General features: G+C 44.8%; 1 protein-coding gene across 2 annotated transcripts; it reads right to left on the bottom strand.

Annotated features, from left to right (window-relative positions):
• Positions 1 to 6,118: 6,118 nt before the first annotated feature.
• LOC135416395 (potassium channel subfamily K member 16-like) lies at positions 6,119 to 20,844 on the bottom strand. Of its 2 annotated transcripts, XM_064659497.1 has the most exons (6): positions 17,545 to 20,844; positions 17,144 to 17,341; positions 15,098 to 15,218; positions 11,582 to 11,748; positions 9,858 to 10,026; positions 6,119 to 7,069 (listed from the first exon to the last, which is right to left on the bottom strand). In XM_064659497.1, the coding sequence occupies exons 1-6, from the start codon at positions 17,575 to 17,577 to the stop codon at positions 6,753 to 6,755; spliced, it is 1,005 nt and encodes a 334-aa protein (XP_064515567.1). In that variant the 5' UTR covers positions 17,578 to 20,844; the 3' UTR covers positions 6,119 to 6,752. The 2 variants fall into 2 exon arrangements, with proteins under 2 accessions (XP_064515567.1, XP_064515566.1); XM_064659496.1 differs by lacking the exon at positions 17,545 to 20,844 and having other exon boundaries at positions 17,144 to 17,511.
• Between the last annotated feature and the right edge of the window lie 90 nt (positions 20,845 to 20,934).

Here is a 20,934-nt window from a genome sequence, read left to right as displayed (position 1 = left end):
TTCTCTGCTTTTGCCCCTGAACCACAATAACTGAGAAAACTGTGTGCCAAAGCAAGGCTCTATATAGAAATTTCCAGTCATGGAAATTTTAGCCTCCCAGTAGTGTAGCTGGAAGGCCACCTGGCTGCCACGCTAGAGCCCTACCCACTTTGGTATGGTTTAGTACTGTTTGTTACTACAAATGCCAGCATGCAGGTTTCACGTACCAAAAATCATGCTTCTCCCTTGACTTTTGCATCCTAAGAGGATGCCTTCTACTTCCACTGGCTGGTTTGCCAAGGCAGGCTGAGTCCCTACAGAGATCTGTGAGATGATGACTGGGAAGTGTTTGTTACCAAACCCCCAGCCCTAAAAATGACCTATGTTTGAGTAAATAGCCTAGGCAGCTTGTATTCAGGCTTTTGCTCAGAGACCTACTGCAAGTAAGGAATGGACTTGTACAGTGACTGCTGGGAACTCCTCTTCTTGTTTTCCTCCTGGCAATTTTTGGCTATTTGGCATCACTAAATTGTGCTACCACTACTGTCATTGCACTCAGCTTTTAAGCACTTTGTAGACCTTGCTGCTGGGCCATGTTTCTCTAGGAGCTGTGCAAGCATATCTGGGACTGTATTAAGCTCTGCCGCATCCATTCTTCATCCCCTCACCAACTTGAAGGCTGTAAGGAAGAAAGAAAGAAGGAAGGAAAGGAAGAAAGGAAAAAAAAATCTATTAGAAAACATTTATGTGTTGGAATTTTATAGTGGCCATTGGGAAACTGGCTGAAGTTCTGCAGAGATCAGCATTAATCTCTAATTGATTTATATCTACTTTTGGGCAATACACAGGCCCTGACCCCAGCATTGATTTGCAACAGACTTGCACAGTAGAGATGCTGAATAGCTCCTGAATGATTTGTGAAGAGACAGACTGCTTGGATAAGGAGAATTGCTATCTAGCAACTGGAAGGTGCCTACACTGGGCTTCTTGCATCTTTCTCATTCTCAGACAGTGTGTATTATATTTTGAGACTGATGCCTGGACTTCTGAGGTTGAGAATAGACAGATCTCTGCTTAGGTTTCAGCCTCGATTTCCAGTAAATATCCAAAGCCCCTTTAAATGTAAAACCTTAACCTTGGTTTTAAAGCACTCAATGAGTCATTTAAATGAACAAAATTGTGAACTCTGGGGAATTTTCAGCACAAATTCTGACTTAGGTTCTTTTCTGGTGTTGATGCATGATTTTCTCCATGCCAAAAGATGAACAATCATCTTTTACTTTGACAACCTCAAACCACAATTATTCTTTGAGAGCATCAGCACCTTTCTGGCTAATCCTTTTCAAGGAAGCCATTAACTTAAACTGCAAGTTGTACCTCCTCTCATTTTTCAATGACACACGCTTGTTATTATTATTGTTCTGCTTATCAGTGTATCTCTCTTTCTGGGGATGTACTATTTCATGCTTCGACATCTCACCACAAAGTACAGCTACAGTTTCCAACCACATATGTAAGAGTAATTGAAAGAAAAATTTGGAAAGTCTTTGTTCAGGAGACATGTCTCCTAAATCATGTTGAACTGGTAATCAAATGGATTCAATAGTTGCTCTAACTTTAACTCAGCAAAATGAGCCTTTCCAAATCCATGGTAGGGAGTTATTCTAATTGAGCCCAGGACCCCTTGTGATAGAAAATGCTGAATTTTCTAAGCAGATTTGAGTTCACGTTCTGGATTGGAGGTGAGACTGCCTGCAGGGATACAAGAGCATCAACCAAGTTCTCTGGAGGCAGCATTTTTGCTCCCTTGCAACCTTTTAGCCCCAGAATAGCTAAATATTGACTTTACTAGTATGGAATAGCAATGTTGCCCTGGATTGGTCCTCAGCCACATGTGCCAGAGACCCCAAGGGATCTCCTTTCCTTACAGTGTGAGAGGTGGTATAAAATCTGTCTTTAAGACCACTTTGAACCCTGCTGGAATGGTACAAGGGGATTTGGCTGGCACCAAAATATGTTGTTTTTTTTTCTTCTTCGAGTCTGATCATGAGGGATGGATTACAAGCCTTTGGAGAGTGATTAGTTATGTTTGTTAAACCAGTTCTTAGCTGGATCCAGCCTTTTGGTCAGGAGTCAGGCGAGGAAGCATAAGTCCAAGTGTGACACAGAGGAAAACATCATGTGTGTGGCCCACATTTTGTTATTTCTGTAAAAAAATGTCCCACTGGCTAGATGATGTTACATTAGCCAAGGTGTTCCACTGCTTTGAGTCGTGCCTCGGCTTCCAGAAAAAAATAATCTCTCCAAATGAACTGACTAATAATTGAGGGAGACCTCAAACGATCCCTAAACAGCCCACATATTAATTAAAGACAGATCAAAGTAGAGTTTCTCCTGTTCTCTCTGGAGGCAATTGAATTTCTGAGGGAAAGATAATTCCTTGTGGCTTTTCCTTGGTTTCAAGCTGAGAAATGCACCCTGTTTCCTGGCTGGCAGCAAAGATGTGGGTGATGTATGAGGAGCAGCCTGGACTGAATGCAGGAACATGCTGCTGCCATTTAATCCAAGATAATATATTTCACCACCATACGCCTGGAGTTTTTCAGCAACTGGTTTAATGTATTGGAAAATATTTGGCTTGCCTTGGAAATGTTTCCCATTTGAAAACAAGCTGCAGTGGGAGAGCTGGCAGTTGCACAGGAGGCTGCTCCGTGAAAACTGGATTTCCCTGAGCGGCGCAGTGGGAATAGGTCACAGTGAGGGCTTTGAGCAGCTCCCAGAAAAGGCTCCAGGCTCTACAGATCTGCCAATGGAGAACTCCTCCCCTTGGTCTCCAGAGGACTGCTGTCACCTCGTAGCTTGGCAGAAGAGGGATTTGGAACGTATTTTATTCCTGGTTTCTGTCCCTGGGGCAAGGAGGACGTGCAGAAGAAGAGCAAAGCCTGGCTTATACTCATGAATTAAAAATCTTGGGATTATTTTAAATCTCCAGCTGTGGAGTAGAATCTCCATTCTAATTTTGCTCTCATTTTAAGACTGTTTTCTTAACCTCAACAACTACAGAACCATTAGCTGGCTCTAATTTATTAGTAAGCAACACCAGGACACCTGGTCCTGGTTGAGAGAGCCAAAGGTCTCATGCATGAACTCAGGTGACACACTGAATTTCCTCTGGGGCCTCTATTACCTGCACAGGAATCAACAGCTCCCCCTCTCAGGGGTGACGTGAGGACAAGTTCTGCTGCTGTTGTGATAATGCTGAAAGAGGCTGCTTGCTCCAGCCCTGGAGAGATTTGTTGCTGTGCCTAAGCCCTTCTGGACACGGACTTATTGTTCAGCTTAAGCACAAGAAACAATACTGCATCCAAAAAAGTTCCTCTCCCACCCTGGCTTGCAGCTTTCCCGGGTTTTTCCCTTGCCTTTCCCAGCACAGAGGACCACACACCCTTTGGTGCTGGTTCTTTCTTCCACATATCAGCAGCTCATATCTCCACCCCTCGTGCTGCATGGGACCCTGCCTGCCCTTCAGGGTGCCACAGCCTGGGCCAGCTCACCCTGCTCCCAAAGCCTGCACCCAAACCTGGTTTTTTGTACATTTTTTTCTAGATCGATCCCTTTCCCTCTGGGATAGGGGGTGGGAATGCTGCCACTTCAGCAGATGTTATGCACGGGAAGGTTGTGCATGAGGCATGTGATAGGAGTGTACTCCATCTCACTGGCACCCCGCATGCTGCCAGTGAGGATGGTTTGCTGACAGAAGGCTGTCACATTCCCAGCTGACCTCCACAAAGCTGTCTCAGTGTGGGTATAAGGCAGGATCCCTGGCTGGACCGGTTTGAGGTGCCCATCCCCATCTCCTTCTTGAGAATGAGGCGTGTTTTAGCCCTTAGCAAGCTCGTATGAACTCGATAAAAATACAGGGCGGCTTCCTCCCGTTCCCACTGACAAAACCCGAACTGCACAGCGGGAGGTGGAGTAAAACAACCCAAACTTGGCAGGAACGCGGAGGGAGAGGGTCCGCAGCGCACAGCCACGAGAGGGCACGAGAAGCAAAGCTAAGACCCTTCTTCAAAAGGGCTCCCCGCGGGGCTGAGGATTTATGAATGACCGGTCTTCTTTCTCAGAGCAGTTGAGCTTCTCCTTGTGGATGTGGATTTCTGTGTTCCCAGGCTGGCACCTACAGCTGAAGGGACACCTCAGTTCTTGGTGCCCGAAGGAGGACAGCCCCATGATGGGCATTCCTGGATAATGTTTCCTGCATCCCCCGTCCCTGGGTAACTTTTCCAGTCCCTCTGTGCTGCATCCTTACCTGGGAAGCGTGGCAAGAGGAACAAGTTAAAAGGTGAATCACCTGCCCTCTATGGCAGTAACTGCACAGGGCAGATGGACTCTCGAGAGTGGGAAGTGCTTGGGTTTCAAGGCTTATTGTTAGACATTCACCAGTGCAAAGGAAAGAGAATTTGTCCTGTTTTGCAGCAAAGCCTGGCTCTGTGCTTGCTGTTTACAGTCAGAGTCCATGGGATGTCCCTCTTGCCCTTCCTGAAATGTCTAAAAAAAGCATCTGCAGTTGCTCTGCGTTGCAATGGGGCATCACCAGCTTGTTCTAGGGCTGGGTTGTGTTATTTGTCACAACAGGGAGCAAGTGGGACAATGGGAAGAAGTTGAAGAAAACCCTTCACTGGGTCTGGGGGGCATGGAAGGAATTATGAGAGGCTGTGCAAAATGGTTATTTCACCCCAAGGCAGGACCACCCCACCGTAAACCAGCCCTGATAGTACCTCCATTAGACTGGGAGTGGGGTAAAATAGTCCTGGTAGGAAGGGATGGGAAAAAAAAATTAGAGGAAAAAAAATTGTACCTGGAAAATAATAATGTGGGTCACTGCTCGGTCAGAGAGAAAAACAGAGATGTGAAGAGATCTCTGCCTGGGAGCATTCAGCTGCTTTCTCTGCCTGGCTCTGGTGTTGCCCTGTGACAGCAACAGGATTCTGGCTTGCACAAGACCGCTGTGTCCTATGATACCCTTGATACCCTTCCCTAATTTCAGTCAGTTCTTGTTCCTGCTGCCTCAGAAAGGTTTACTGACAGTGAGACATATGAGGTGAGAAGTCAGCCTTGAGGCTAACACTGGAAAATAATTTGTGGAGGGAAAGAAAGTACATATTTGGTCAGGTTTACATGCCAGGTCTTGAACCAGCAGAACTGTTTTGGCAAGAAGCATGATTCTGTTTGACTGAAATAGTTATGAATCCAACTTCAAGGCTGATTGCATCTTTATGACCTGAAATTACTTTATAGCTGTAATTTATTCTCCCTTTACTACAGGAATAACTCTGGCAAGGACTCATCTTGCTGTAACTAACACCCAGAGGGTGATCAAAGAACAGTTATTCAGTCTGACAAAACAGGAGCTTGAGGGGCTCACAAAAACCTGTCAAGTGGCATGTTCAACACCGTCAAAGAGAGGCACTTTGTGTACTAAAGCTATGGACTGCCTTGGGTGGGTCCTGTGGGCACTGATGTGAGTTCAACATGTGGGCAAGTTCATAGGATTTGATGTACAGAGACCCCACCACCTGTTTTGGGTAGCCTTGAGCCCCCAGCTGCTAGAAGAGGGATTTGACCCCAGCACTGGGTCAGGGCAGAGCTGCCTCTTTCTTACACTCTTTGGAGGCATGATCAGAGATAGGGTATTGGACTAGGCTGACTTTTGGTGTGACCATATACACCCATGGCACACTTCAGGGTTGGGTTTCCCTGCACTTTTGACACACAGAAGGCACATGATACAGAGACTGAGCCTTAGAAGGTCACAGTCTTCACCCAGAAGTGGCCTGCAATCCAGACAGTACATCTGAAAAACCATGCCCAGGTCCAGCATCCTTTTTTTTTCACCTGGTTGAAGGTTTAGACACCACTCACACTTGGAAAGCTACAGCCCTTCAGAATGACTTCATGGTTCCTATGCAATACAAACATAGCAGAAAGGCTCTGATGCAGTGAGGACTCCTCCTTTCAATCCGGTCTCTGTTATTCTAAAAAGCTTATAGAATAAAATTATTATAACATTTGAATTCAAGACATGGATTTATGTGCTCTTCATAAACACTGTCAGAAAGGGTTTTCAGAGCCACAGGGATAAAAGGTAAAATTGCCTTTATTCAACTTAGTATAAAACAGGAAGAGGTAGAATGAATCATTTCTAACATGTTAACCTTTCCATAACCCTGTCCATTAGATGCTTCTGATGTCCCTGAACTGAGCCCAGGTCTTGCCATTTAAACACATCTTTCAGACCACAACACTTTATCCAATATGATGGCTCAAATCAGGCATCTATTCAGTTATTTATTTCTCATATATATCCTTATTTCTTCTTCCAAAAGTGCTATGCAATGCCTCAGAAAAGCTTGTGCATGTCAGTTCCTGGAAGAGATATGATTTTTTGCAAGCAGCAAAATCCAAACAGAGCCAACAAGCTCCACCGTGCCCCTCCTCTGCATTTTTGTGAAAGCACCTTAAAAACACATTGCAAAGCAAGTGCACTTCTCAGGTTGTTACCACAACCCAGCTGCAAATTGAGGAGCAAATTTCTTACCATTAATATTCAGGCTTTGTGCAACTTTGAGTCTTGAGTTCTAAAAGGTCATATCTCAGCAAAAGGTAGGAAAAATTTTATTTCCACGGGATTTTCTTTAGAATAACTAACTAACAACTCTCCGATGAAGAATTCAACTCTTATATGTTATGGCAATAGTTTTTCTATTAGAGAACTATTTTTTTTCATTTTTTGTGTGTTCAGAATCTGCTGTTAATGACTCCATTTTCTGTGCATCCCCTCCAGCACGTGGTGGTGGTAGTTCTTCTTCTGGAATAAACTGAACAGGCCAGCATCTTCTTTGTTGGCTTGCTCCATTGTCCTTACTCACCTTTCCAATTTGCTGGAGATCCTTGACAATTATTTTTTCAGTATCTTCTAGTACCGTTGTCAATAAATTAAACAGCAGAGCAATCCAGGCAAGGCCAAAAAGAATCCAAATGGCCACCAGCACTCGATAGTAGGAAAAGTAATTCCTGCCAGACTGTTTGCCTGAAGATAAAGGGAGAGAAAGAAGAAGAAAATTAACAAGTTAAAATTCCCTTGCCAAAGTAAAGTGGAACAGTTTAATGAATTCATCAATATATTTTACACTGAGAACTTCAGGGTGACTTTTTCATTGTAATGGAGACTCTCCAGCATTTGATTAAGGCTGAGCAATGGTTTATTGTGTTTATTGTTGCAGTAAACTGATATATGCTAGCACAAATATGCTGGCCTGTCAAAAGACACACTGGGATTGAAGTGAATCATTTCATGGTTCTATGATTCTGTGATTGAGGTGAATTAGCATGAGAGCAGGATATTTTTTCCCCTTATAGTATATCACTCCTGGTTCAACTGCTGCATTTACAGGTAAATGCAATTATGTGGGAAGTAGTGTTAAATTGTACTTATTATCTTGGAAATATTCCCAAACTCCCAAAGCATAAAAAGCAGAGCACAGTGGGCTGCTATAATCACACAACCATTACTACCTGGCTTATTGTAATTCTCTGTATTTCTAGCAGAGTGTGATTACAACCTAGTAAATATTTCCTTTAAATTATAGGTACCTGTGTTCATACAAAGAGAGCATTTGCAATTCCTACCTTACTTTTCTATGGTTTCAGGAGCTTCCTCCATTAAAAAAACTAGGTGACTGATGAGAATTCATTGACACATGCCAAGAACACAACTTTCTGCACTGGAAACCAGTGAACCAAAGCTCATTTCATTCAGTGCAACCCTCTTAGCATCAGCCAGTATCTCACACTCGCTGTTCTGTGTGGGTCGTTTAGTCTGATCTTTCATATGTCAGCAATCTACCCCCAACACACAACAAAGCATTTGCTCCTACTGAACTTGGTCCCACACAACATTATCACCATGATACAAGTGATGTGGCACTGGCATCTGCAGGAAAACTTGGTGATATTGCTTACTGAGTGCTCCAAGTCACTGCCAGGACTCCACATAGTTGATAACACAGCCATGTCCATGGACAGGGAGATCACCACAAACCTGGTGGATCACTTCCCTTTGAGAACCTGCATGGAAGGAGTCAGGATGCTGGCAACTCCTGTCAAATCCTGCAGTGCTCTGAACTGCACAGGTTAATGAGCAAGATTTTTGTTCTTCGTCATGCAGGAGCTCTGGAAATGGGGTAGGACTGGGCAGGTCTGTCCTCATGGATAGATATCCAACAGCTGTTTCTTTTCCTTCTGCTGGAGTTGAGTTGGCAGAGACATTCTCAGCCTTGGTACAAAGCATCTCCTTGTGCTCTTATCCGAAGTTCAAGATGTGGGGTTAGCAAAGCAACTGGCAACATCTTTATAATGTTAACTCAAAACTGGACTTGAGCAGGGCACATATTTGGTTAACAGCCCACAGGGAGTTTCACCCTAGAGGTATCACCTATATGCACATATATTCCAAACAGTTAAATCCAGGCTCTGCCACCTTCCTAGTGTGTCTCCCTACCCAAAACAGGCTTAGCTACAAAACAGTTTTGAATTACTAAAATGCAAATAAACTCAAACCTGTTCTGTTCCACTTGGCCAGCACAAAACCACTTGTCATCTGTAAGCAATGCCTGACACTCAGAGCAGTCACTGATTCTGCTTGCCTCACTGTAAAGATGTGAAGCATTAAACCTATCACTATTTTATTACTGTTGTTAAGGCAAATTAAGATAAATACTGGCAGGGAAAAATATTTCAGCTCCAGTTAAGTCATCCTAATGAAGGTGAAATCATAAAGCCAGGAGGCCTATCTAATTGTTATTTTAAAATAACAATTTAAAAAATTAAAATACAATTAATTGCATTTGTAAAGTAATATGGCTGCAGAGGAGGAAAGTGCTGTAGAGGTTGTGGTGGATTTCTGTCCCTCAGAAAGGAACAGGAGGCTTCCAGATTCTTTGTAGGGACAGCACAGCATTAGATACACAGCTTCCTTTGCATATCCCCACTGAGAAGTTGTTCAGGCTGGCAAGATGCTGGCAGGACAGGTGATTGTAGAGAAATCTTTGATTCTCCATGGAGTCCAGGTGTTTGCTTGCTTCTTCTGTGGACACTGATTTGGCTCCTGGTGAACATTTTGGACTTCCTCTGGAAATTCCTCGGAGAGTGTATTTTGGTCAGCAGATCCACGGAAGCGTTTTGAGAAGCATTCTGGAATGCTTGAATGTATCTTAAACAGTTTTCCTTCAGGGGAACTCCTAAGCTCTGGTTTGTGAAGACAGAGAACCTTCAGAGATGCTCAGGAGATCAAAGAAGGCCACTTTTGCAGTGATACATATCTTTAGGCCAACTTCTCAAAGAGTGAGTAGATTTCTTCGCTTTCCCATGACTGGGATTTCCACCTCTCTGTCTGTTGTGTAAAATCATGTATTCTGAAACATGATCACTTATTTCTTTACTCTACACTTTGAAACATAAGTCTTAGATAGCTAAAGCAGTGATATGTGCCTTGTTTTGTATGACTGTCTCTAACTGTTCCCTTTTGGTGTGTACAAATTGCCAAGCTCATTGAATTCTCCCCTTACACTTCTCTTTTCCTCACCAAAATACTTGTCTTCTTTGCATCCCAAAGCACCTCATTTCATTATATTTGTCAGCACATAAAATCCCTGAGAAAAGAGTATTTCCCCCAGAACTGTATAAGGCAAAGATTAGTCAAAGACTCCTGTTGACAGATTTGTCTCTACAGCACACTGGTGGCCTGTGCAGTCAACCCATGGGAATTACAGTCATAAACCTGCTGTTTTGATGTGTCTCCTCTCTGCAGTCAACCTTACCTACTACATAATCTCCAAAGCCAATGGTGCTGAGGGTGATAAATGCAAAGTAAATTCCTTCGCTGTAGGACCAGCCCTCTGTTATCTGGAAGAAGACTGATGGCAAGCACAGAAAAACTAGGATCCCCGTTGCCAGGAAGAACAAAAGGGTCAGAAATTTGATCTTCTTCTGAAAAATAAACCAGTTCAATTATAATCATGACTTGACACGCTAGTAGGCCATATATAGTGGTGGCTGTTCAAAGTGGGTGGCTATCTAGGACCACAGGGACGGAAGGATTTCTACTGAGTGCTTTTCCTCTGGAAGCACCCCAGCCTTGCTTGGGAGCAGGGGGAAGCCATGTGTTATGGGTGTTTCATGTCCACAGTAGCCCTGGAAGATGTAGTCTTTTATGTGATTGTATCAGTGACCACGAGTATAGGAGGAATTCCTATCCAATGACTTTTTCTGGAGTCAGACTATTTCCACTTATCACTAGACTACATCATTTTTAATTTTTAGGTATTCAGGGTTACCACCTAAAGACATTTAAATTTGCCTGGGAAAACGGACTTTTTTACAAAAAATATTTGCACCATTTCTGACAGTATTATCTTCAAGAGTCTTGATTATTGACTTTATTTCTCATTGCATCAGTGCCACAACTTTTCTCCTACCCAGTGAATATCTTACTACAAGAAAACCATTAACTAATGAGGTCCTGATAAAGAAGTGCCTGGACAGTGACTTTTGAACCATTCTACTTCCCAGCAGTCATGAAGAAGCCTTGACTGGAGAAAAAGTCTTGTTATATGTTAAGATTTATCAGCCAGACATGCATATATTTCATGTATAGATTTTTATTAGTCCAGATTGCCTGAAAATCAATGGCAACTGTTGGATAATTTTCCATGTCCTCATGCATTGTGCACTTGCTTGTGTCTCTATCTGAGCAAGCCCTAATTTCTATTTAAGTTTGTCAGATATGGCAAGAAATTCAGCAATCTGAACAGGGTTATCTGTAGCATTCATACCTTATCCTGAAAGAGAACAGTAGGAGACACAGAAAACCTATTCTTACTTCCTCAGCAGTGGTGAGAGAAAGGGAGGAGCTGCAAATAACTTGGGACATACACCAGACAAGACACATCCTGTCTCTAGCCCTTTACAGGTGTCTCCTCACCTTTCAGCAGCTGGGCTCAAATGAACAACTTCGATCTGATGCTTCCCTATTGCCAGAGTCAAAGGTGGAGAGGGAGTAAAGGACTGTGTAATGAGTTAGGAGCAGTGACATGCTATTCATTGAGTCAATATTCATTAAAGCCTCAGCAGCTCACCTACTTCTAACAGCTTTTCACAGCTCACCTGCTTTTTGCTGCCTCACAATGAGATGTTTAATCATCTTTACTGGTTATAAAGGGAGGCATGTACTTCCCTAGAGTGTTAGGTCCCGAGGTAAGTGTCTGGAGAAGTGGGATGGGATGCCTACTCTCTCCACTGATTGCTGAAGGGGGCTGGATGTCTGCATTTAGATGGGAAGATAAAATGCATCCCTTTCTCTGAATATCTCTACAGTTGCCACGTCTGCTTAGCTCCGTGAGTGAAGAATTTGTCTCTCCCTCTCCTAGCACGTCTAACATAGCATGAGAACAGATAAATTAGAGGATAAGGCAGCATAAAACTGGAGAAAAAGAAAAACTAGAGTTGAGCATATAACTGTGCCTGAGTAAGTAGAAACAATTACCTTTCTCATTCCTTTCTCATACAGGAATTTCCCCAGCTTTTTACACAGCAGTGAGAGCATCTTACCAACACGGTGCAGAAAAACAATGTTGAGAGGGATTCCAAACAGAGCAAAAAACACACAGAAGATCTGTCCCCCAACAGTTCTAGGATGTAACGTGCCATAGCCTATGAAAAAAAAGATTGGTTAGAGAAGATATTCCAGAGTACTGGAGCAGTCCACAGTCACGTTCAACCCTACCCCCAATCCAGCCTGCCTGTGACCCCAAAAGATGTGGTTAGCACTTCTCAGGACACGTGAATTCTTTTCTTCTCTGAAAAAGGCAGTAAGCAGATGAAGTGATTCACCCTGCATGTTTGGGGTGATGCAGAGAGCACTGTGTGCTCCCGACACAGACTTAGTGGGAACAAAAGTTCAATCTAGAAGCAGTTATGGGTAATGTGCTCTGTCCTGCAACAAATACATGGAAAGACAGAAAACAGAAGTCTGAGGATCTGGAAGACATCAAGGCTGGAGTCCCAGGCTGTTAGAATCACATGCAGCCATTTCTAGCTTCTTGTTGATCTGCCTGTGTGTTAGTGACCTCTCTGGCTAAATCCCAGTAAGCTGGTGTGTCCAGATACTGGCTCCAGTCCCAAGGAGCTCAATGTGCATTGGAATAAATGGTGCTAATTAGTCCAGATCCCACTGGTGGCTGATGTATTCAAGCCACAGAGATATTTGTCTTAAAGTCCTACTAAAAGAGGATTTATCTCAGTAGTGGAACAACTCCAAACATGTCTTTTAATGATCTGGAGACTCTTAGACACCATGAGGTACATCCCTGAGTGCAAGAGTACTGCCCTTTGTGTTTGTCCTTACTCTACCAATGACCCTGGGAAAAGGCATTTCCCAAGCACAGTTCATCTCAAGGCATGCATTACTTGGAAAATGCAATGTTTTCTTTTGGGGGAAAAGACAAATAAAACAACTGAGTGATTTTTTTGTCTACAAGATCCCAAATGCATGAGTTTTGTTGTGCTCCTGTTGCAGAAATATTCCATTTTCATGGAAAAAAAAGCTGGTGAAGAGAAGTACCTGACACGCGTTCACAACAGACCTTTGTGGCGAAGGTGCAGAGAAACAGGCACTGGTTTTGGCTGGGATGGAGTTAATTTTCTTCCCATCGGCTGGTATGGGGCTGTGCTTTGGATTTGTGCCAGAAACAGTGTTGCTAATTAAGCGCTGTTTTGGTTATTGCTGAGCAGGGCTTGCACAGAGTCAAGGCCTTTTCTGCTCTTCACCCCACCCCACCAACGAGGAGGCTGGAAGTAAACAAGGAGCTGGGAGGGGACACAGCCGGGACAGGTGACTCCACCTCACCTAAGGGACATTCCAGACCATCTGGTGTAATGTTCAGCATATAAAGCTGGGGGAAGAAGAAGGAAGTGGGACACATTCACAGTGATGGCTGTTCCTGTGCCAGTCATGGGCAGGCTGGAACTCCAGTGAACCTGAGTTCACAGACAAAGGGAGTGTGGATGGGTCCAGGTGGGAGCAGGGCACCCTGAAACATCTGTGGCTCTGGATAAGCCTGTGACAGAGCAGGTCCATCTTAAAAGGCCTGTGGTTATGTCTGTGCCACAGCAGGTGTACCTGTGAAGGGATTGTGGCCCAGGGATGAGCCCACACTGCAGCAGGTACACTGGATCATCCGTAGCTGTGGATAAGTCCACGCTGGAGCAGCTCAAAGCATGTGTCCATGGATAAACCCATGACAGAACAGGCACACCCCTGGAAGGACTGTAGCCAGGTGTAAGGTTATGTTGCAGCAGGTTCACATCTGAAGGGACCGTGGCTGTGGGTAAGGCCACGCTGGAGCTGGTACAGCTCTGAAAGCGTTGAGGCCCATGGATAAGGCCATGCTGGAGCAGGTGCACCTCGAAGTGACTATGGCTGTGGATAAGTCTATGCTGCAGCAGGTACAGCTCTGGAGAGACTGTGGCTCACGGATAAGGCTCCGCTTGGAGCAGGTACAACCAACCCTAAGGGACCACAGTCTGTGGATAAATCCAGGCTGGAGCAGAGGCAAAAGGAAGAGTTCATTGCAATGTTAAACCATATGACCTGGCTCAAAGGGACCAGGGCGGAGATGGTAAAGGAAATATATTGTTGTAACCTGGGACCTGAGTTGCATGTTATGGGAATTACTACAGCAGGAGCCACCAGAACCAGTGGAGAAGGCTTGCAAGAAGCAGTGCAAGTGCAGCAGTGACCCAACCTGAGCTGCCTTTGGTGATCAGTAACTCCAACTCACACAGCTCCCCTCCTGTCCTGAGTGACCACCACAACAGATTGAGCCCAAAGTCATGGCCTAAATGAACTCATTGGGCATTTTGTGGACATCTCTGGACCTTTATGGACATTTTACAGACATTTCACAGGGGTAATCCATAGACTAAGGGAATGATATCTGTGTATTATATCAAAGGATGGGAAGAATGGTGGTGAGTATTGAAAATGTGTTGGATAGTGTGAGACTTGGGCACGATGTAAATGGTACACGAAATGAGGGGTGGGTGTGCTTATTTTGGCTGGGGTACTTAATTTTCTTCTTTGGATTTGTGCTGAAAACAGTGTTTCTAATTGAGAGATGTTTTAGTTCTTGCTTTGCAGCACTTGCACAGAGCCAAGGACTTTCCTGCCTTTCCTCTACAGCAGAAGATCTCCACATGGGTTCATGCAACACCTAAACACCTGGCCTGATGCTAGGACAACATTTGGGCCTTTGTAATATGTAACACTCATGGATCAGTGGAGCAGCTGTGCTTAGGGTGTAGTGGGAGGGAGGCCTCAGCTTCACTCTGCAAAAACATAGATTTGACTTCCACTTCATGAGAGTGTGAAGCAGGTGCCAACAGTATGGATTTTGTGCTTAAGCTTGGCAGGCCTGCACTTTTTGGGATGCATATTTGAGAGAAAGGGAGAAGCAGGTAGGAGCAGGTGGGCCCTGAAAAGGTCAGAACAGCTTGAAGCAGCAGCATAAAGGTCTCAGTATTTGCCTTTCACTCTTACCATTTTTTTCCTTCTGGCATATTACTAATTCAATATGTGAATTAACAGCTCAAGACAGGTTATTGAGACAGTGCTCATGCCCCAGCAGGGTTCACTTACTTCCTACCATTTTTTTATCCTTTACAGCACTCTCAGATTTAAAGCCTATTTGATCCTGGAGTAAAGACCAGGAAAGTGATCTCCCACACACAACTGTCAGCAGAGCAAACATTTTAACAGATGGCTTGAAAAGAAGAAACAAGTGGGAAATAATATGAAAGGCTACTGCTATTGGACAAGCCAAAATAATGCACGAAGAGCTGTGCAGTGGTAAGGACTAAGTCCATGGCTGCTTACTGTCAGTGTCAATGAAGGGCTGGAGTTTTTATCCTGGAAAGTATTATCCATTCATGTCCTAATTACCAGAGGTAATAAGCATCATTCACGCATGAAGCACACACAAATGAAAAGCATTAGACCTACCTATTGTGGAGACAACTGTGCCTGCAAAGAAGAAGGAGTTACTGAAATCCCAGTTGCTCTCTTCAAACCGTGATTCATTTCCAACAGGGTATACTCCATTTTGAATGGCTTCAGTCAGGTTCTGGGAGAGAAGGCAAAGTTTGGTATCATCATGACTGCTTTTCTGAAGTGCATGATGCAACAATACTGCAGGTATATCCAACTACTGCTCCTTTCCTGTGAGTACCACTCACCTGACTGTGGTGATCCTCTACACTACTCACACCTTCACCTCCAAGGTTGGGTAGCAGTTAGTTGGTGGTTTTCAGTGTTCATCTTCTGCCCCGTTGATGCTGATTGCCTTAGTGGGTGTTACGAGAACTTTTAGTGCTTTTTCTTTCAGTGGGATCAAGGACCTTGATTCTTTTAGTCTGAGTACTTTGGGAAAAAATGATCCTATAGATGGCTAGGATGTGGCAGAGCTAGACTAAGGGATGGGATGGCTGGTTGCTAGATTTGTATTCACCCTTGAGGTGGCACTGGTGGATCCAGGATCTGATCACCCACCTGTGCACAGGCACACTGAGCAGTGACTCTGATCTGTGCCATGGGTGCATCGGGGAGTTGTGGCAGGGCACACATGACATACACCCAGAATTTAATTTTAGGACTGTATTCTGGTTAGTGTCACAGAATTACCTTCAAAGAAAGTCCACTGATTTGCAAAGCTGGACATATACACTCTTCTCCAAACTGCATGTATGAACAAACATGAACATATTTACAAAGTGGCCTTTGAGATGAGGTTAGAGTAACATCTGTCAGAGATGGTTTGGAGTGAGTTGAGACTACCCTGCCTTAAGGGGCTTGACTATCCAAGCCTCTCAAGCCCTGTCATCTATCACTTTAAGCATTTTCAGACTCTTCTTTCCCTTTGTTTTAATTCTAAGTCCTGTTAATTTATTTAAGTTAAAAAAAATAATAATAATTAAAATAATTAAAATTGCCTTTAGCAAACAGAGAAGATCAGACTGGACATCTGGAAGGCAGGCTGGTTTGTACAGAAACAATTGAGATAAAATCCAAGACAGAGCCCTGCCAGAGGCAAGACACAAGCTGGAATAAATTGCACCAGCAAAGTCTTCCTCCCTGCTTCCTCCCTCACTATCCGTTTTGCTGGTGTTACAGAAAATCAGGGCTAACAAAAATCATTCCATAGCCCTTGCACAAAGATTTCTTTGTCTTGAAAAGCTCATCTTTTTTTTTACTCCCCTACCCATAAAAACCAATTAAGGTGAAGAGAGTGCATGTGTAGGTGAAAAGGGGGCTGAATTGCTTGTTGTGTTATTAGAAATACCAGTTCTTCCCCACCTTTCATTATTTTGCAAACAAACCCATTAAGAGCTCCATTCCTCTCCCATGTGGAAATGCTTCCACACAGGGCTGTCACTCCTCATTTTCTCTATCTTGTAGCAGATAGAGCTAGGAAATACTGATGATGGAGAGACAACCGTACTTCTCAGCTCACTGTGCTGTGATCAGAAACACTTTCCCTCTGACCAGACTACCTGTTTCACTTCTATACCATCTTCAGAAAGTAAGCCCTGACCATGCCACTCTCCTGGTAGTAATTTGGGCTTCTTTCCCCACCCCCCCCATTCAGACCTTGCCTTATTGTTCCTTGGTGCTACCAGTGACACTGTTGTAAGTGGAAGCCACAGCCATTCATTTCAGACAGCCTTATTTTTCCTGCCTTTCCACCCATTGTGTATGAGCACAGCCACACTGAGAGCTGAATCAACAGGAGGCAAGAACCCCCCACACCAAAAAAAGGACATTGCAGGATGGGGACTGTTAATAACTACCACAGACAAGGTTTTGTCCAGCTACACGAGCTGTATTTACCTTCAGAGTGACCCTCTCAGACGGGAGAGGGGTTTGCTAAAAGCATCCAAGTGACCGCATCAGGAGAGCAGTGAAAGTCAACCTGTGTAGCAAGGCTGAGTAGGAAACAACAAATAATGAGGAAAGAGCAGGGAGAAAGGACTTCCACAGGGCTCCACTTACCTTCATGAACTGCTCCATCTCCACCACCGTGAGCTGCCTGAAGCTCTGCAGAAAAGCCTCCTTCATCTGGGCAGCTGCCATTTTCTCCTGCTTCTCCGCGGTCCTCTCCAGTGCCTGGAACACCGCGGCACCCACCAGCAGGTACACAAAGTAGCCAGCCACCAGCAGACCTGTCTGCAGCTTGCCTCTGCACATGGCCTTCAGTGGGACACAGAGAGGGATGAGGGAGTGAAAGGTGGCGATTAGTAAATCCCTTGCACTCCTGGGAAGGCCTCCCCCCCGGGCAGGAAGAGCCCTCCCAGCTCTGGCTTCCGCTGGGATCCTGTGCTGACAGGGACAGCGAGCTGCCAAATACATTCATTGGGAAGTTGGGTAAAAAAAAAAAACAAAACACAACAAACCCAAGAAAAAACTTTCCACTCTCTGGGCTGCATGCTGTTTAGGGATTTCCTCTTGTCTGTGAAACTCTCCCTTGCTGATTTCTCAGGAAAAGTGGGTCAGGATGCGAGGAGCTGGCGGGTGGCCATCTCCTGCTCAAGAGGCTCTGGGGACAGGTGAGGATAGTCTGTAAATGGTCCACAGGGGAGTTTGCTTGAAAAAATATGATTTATGCTCTTGTGTCTCCTGCTGAGTCCAGGAACTGGACTCCAGGGCAAGCCTCGATGATCCCAGAAGCCACTTCTTGCCCTGTGTTCAAGGGCAGCTTCAGGGAAATGCAGCTGGACTGTTCTTGTCCACTTGGACTTACTTGGACTTACTTGTCCACTTCTAAGTGTCAGAGCTTGTTCCCATCACAACTTGGGTGCCATTGAGAAGAATTTGTAGGGTGGCAGAGGGAAGTCCTTGAATGAAGATATTGACTTGGGAACAGATAGCAGACAGATCTGAGCTTGGCTGCACCATGGACATTGTTAACCTTCAGATTAACTTTCTTGACTTTAGATTTTCCAGAATTTTCATTTGCTTTGTGCACGATTTCTTTGTTATTTCAGCAGATGCTCTACTTTAATAATGAGAAAACACTGTAGCAAATGTTCCATATAATCTTCAAGTCTTTGTGTTTTTATTGAGTTCAAAAATACCAGAAAAGGCAGAGGCTCTGGGATTAGTTTTGCAGAACTGGTGTAACCAAGAAGCAGCACATAGCTTCACTCTGTCAAGTGCAGGTTGTCCTTTCACACATAAATCTGTTTGACCTCAGAGGAAAACAGGAAGACTATGAATGAAGGTAAGTATCTTTCCAAACCCTTAAACCTTTAAAGACTTTCCTTAGAGTTACTGGAAAAGGGTTTGTAGAAACAGGATGTGTCGTTTTTCCTTTCACTTCTTTTGAAGTTACGACAAAGGTGTGCTTCTTGCTCAGATTTAAATTATTTCTATAAAAATAAAGGCACCTATGGTTCACCATTTTGTGTCTCTCAGACTCCCAGCCATGTGAGATAAGAGAACTCCCTTCACATATACAAATGCACCATTTCTTCATCTGCACAACAGACATGAAGATAATACAAGTGGGTTATTTCCTCAGTTCATCTGAAGGGAAAATGGATGAAAGAGCCATGAAAGTCATGGAAGATTGTGAGAATTTGATATTGATTGCAGTTGTAGTGGTTCGATCAGGTGGGTAAGTGCCAAGAAACCTCACCTTTTTCATGCTCTCTCCTCTGAACTGTATACTAAGCTGGATTTCCCTCTAGTCCCATCTCCAAGATAGCAGGTTTGCTATTTGTGCATGCATCTTCAGGAGCCCTTGACTGCCAGGAAGATTGGTGACCTTTGTTTTTCTGTAGCTCCAGAACAGGCAATGCACATCACCTTATTCCAGTCTGTGTCTTCGTATGAAGAATCTTCAATAACCTGCCTGTGAATCTGCAAAAACCACTACAGATTGTTCTGATGTGAGAGGTGTGTCCCATTACACAGCATCTTGTTCATACTTGGGTTTACACTTGCACAGGGAAAGAGGGAGGGAAAGAGGGAGGGAAAGCACAGTTCATTACTGTTGCTTTGGAGAAGACAAAGAAGAGGGAACTCATGTTCACTCAGTGGAATTCTTCACCTGAAGCCATTCCTCATAAAAGGAAGAATAATTTCCGTTAGTGGTGACTGCTCTTCTCCTCACTTTGCCTAGATTAAAAACTACAAAACGTGCTCTTGGTGGAGGCTGCAAGAGCTGTGCCACTTATGGTTATTGAATGTCACTGGGCTGAGACAGTGCACCATCATCCATCCCACCCCAGGGGTCTGGATACTGGGTTAGCCTGACACCATTCACCCCAGTTATGGAAACTGAGCACTTTCCAAGTGCTGGGAGCTGCTGTAGGTACAACATCCTCATCTGAGGGCTGATGCTGACACCTCGCACCTGCTTCATAAGCAGAGTGATAACTTGTTTAGAGAGCTGGGAAGGTAAATGGGGAGAGTGTATCTGGTGAACCAGCCACCATTACCTTTTTGCACTGTGAGATCATGAATACATCCCACCTAGATACAAGTTATCAAAGAAATCATAAAAGTCATAGAATAGTTTGGGTTGGAAGGGACCTTAAAGATCATCTAGTTCCAAACCCCCTGCTCTGGGCAGGGGGGCCACCGACTACATCAGGTGGGTCCATGCTCAGGGCCCCATCCAACCAGGCCTTGAACACTGCCAGGGAATTTAGTACAACCCTACTAGTTAATCAAAACAAATCACTGGTGGGAGCAGCTTTTATCTCTTGTTCCTCAATACCTCGGGCCATGTGGGCCGACAGGCCTATTCAATGGCACTTGTTTCTCAAGAAGGAGCTGAAGAAGTGGATGTAAGGCCTAATCACTGTGACTTTTAGTTGTGGGAAACCAACAAATCCAGCTACCAATTGGAACACTTCTCCACAACCCATAAATTGACAGGAGGAATTCTGCTGGCCCAGTTCCCTTGGGACTGCCTCACTGCCACCTGTCCTATAGCTTGTAGTTACAGCAACAACAGGGCCTTTTGGGCTGCCTGATGCTGTGGTGGGTTGGGGTGTAGTTTCCCGGCAAGGACTGCCATGGCAGCAGGATGTGGCTGTCATGGTCCTGCAAACCTTTGTGCCCAGGTGCAGTGAGGGCTGGCAGCTCCCTCAGACCCGGGAGCTGGGAACTGAGTGTGCTGACACCACAGTCTGTCTGTCCCACTGTCCCCATCCACGGAGCAGGGCAGGCCTGGACACCCTCAGCAGGTTCAATCACCCCTGCAGGGTGATCATGGGTCATGTTCATGGTGATGAGACAGGATGAGTTCAGGCTGGGAAGTCATCTTGTAGCTCAGAGTCATGTGCAGGGATGGCCAGGCAGGGCTTAGGGAGCGAGCCAGGCAGGGCTGTTGTTCTGCTGGTGGGCTTGGCTCATTGGGGCCATGGCTGGACTGGGAAAGGCTGGGGGAAGGTGAAAATGGACAACCTGCAGTGCTGCTGGAACAGGGACTGATAGCTCTGGTGTGGGCTGGAGGTGAATCCTGGGCCATGGAGGGTGGAAGGGAAGCTCTGGGGGCTGGGTGGCCTTGGCAATCATGGATGCCGTGTGGCTAATAAGGCAGTTAATCAATACTTTTTGTTCCTGAGCTAGGAGAGATCCATGGCACAGTTAATGGACAAGGGAAGGATAATAAAATCCTCTAACACTGCATTTTTAGTCTTAGAAAGCCAGACATTACTTTATTCACAGTGCTGGGGGGTGTGTGTGACTGAATCCCAGCCTCCACAGAGACCCTGATGCAGAATGTCCATGTGGTCCATAAATTCTGCACTCCTTGTATCCAATTTCAACAA

This window comes from Pseudopipra pipra, chromosome 6, assembly GCF_036250125.1.
Source record: "Pseudopipra pipra isolate bDixPip1 chromosome 6, bDixPip1.hap1, whole genome shotgun sequence".
Taxonomy (NCBI): domain Eukaryota; kingdom Metazoa; phylum Chordata; class Aves; order Passeriformes; family Pipridae; genus Pseudopipra; species Pseudopipra pipra.
This window is presented reverse-complemented; position numbering and strand designations above follow the sequence as displayed.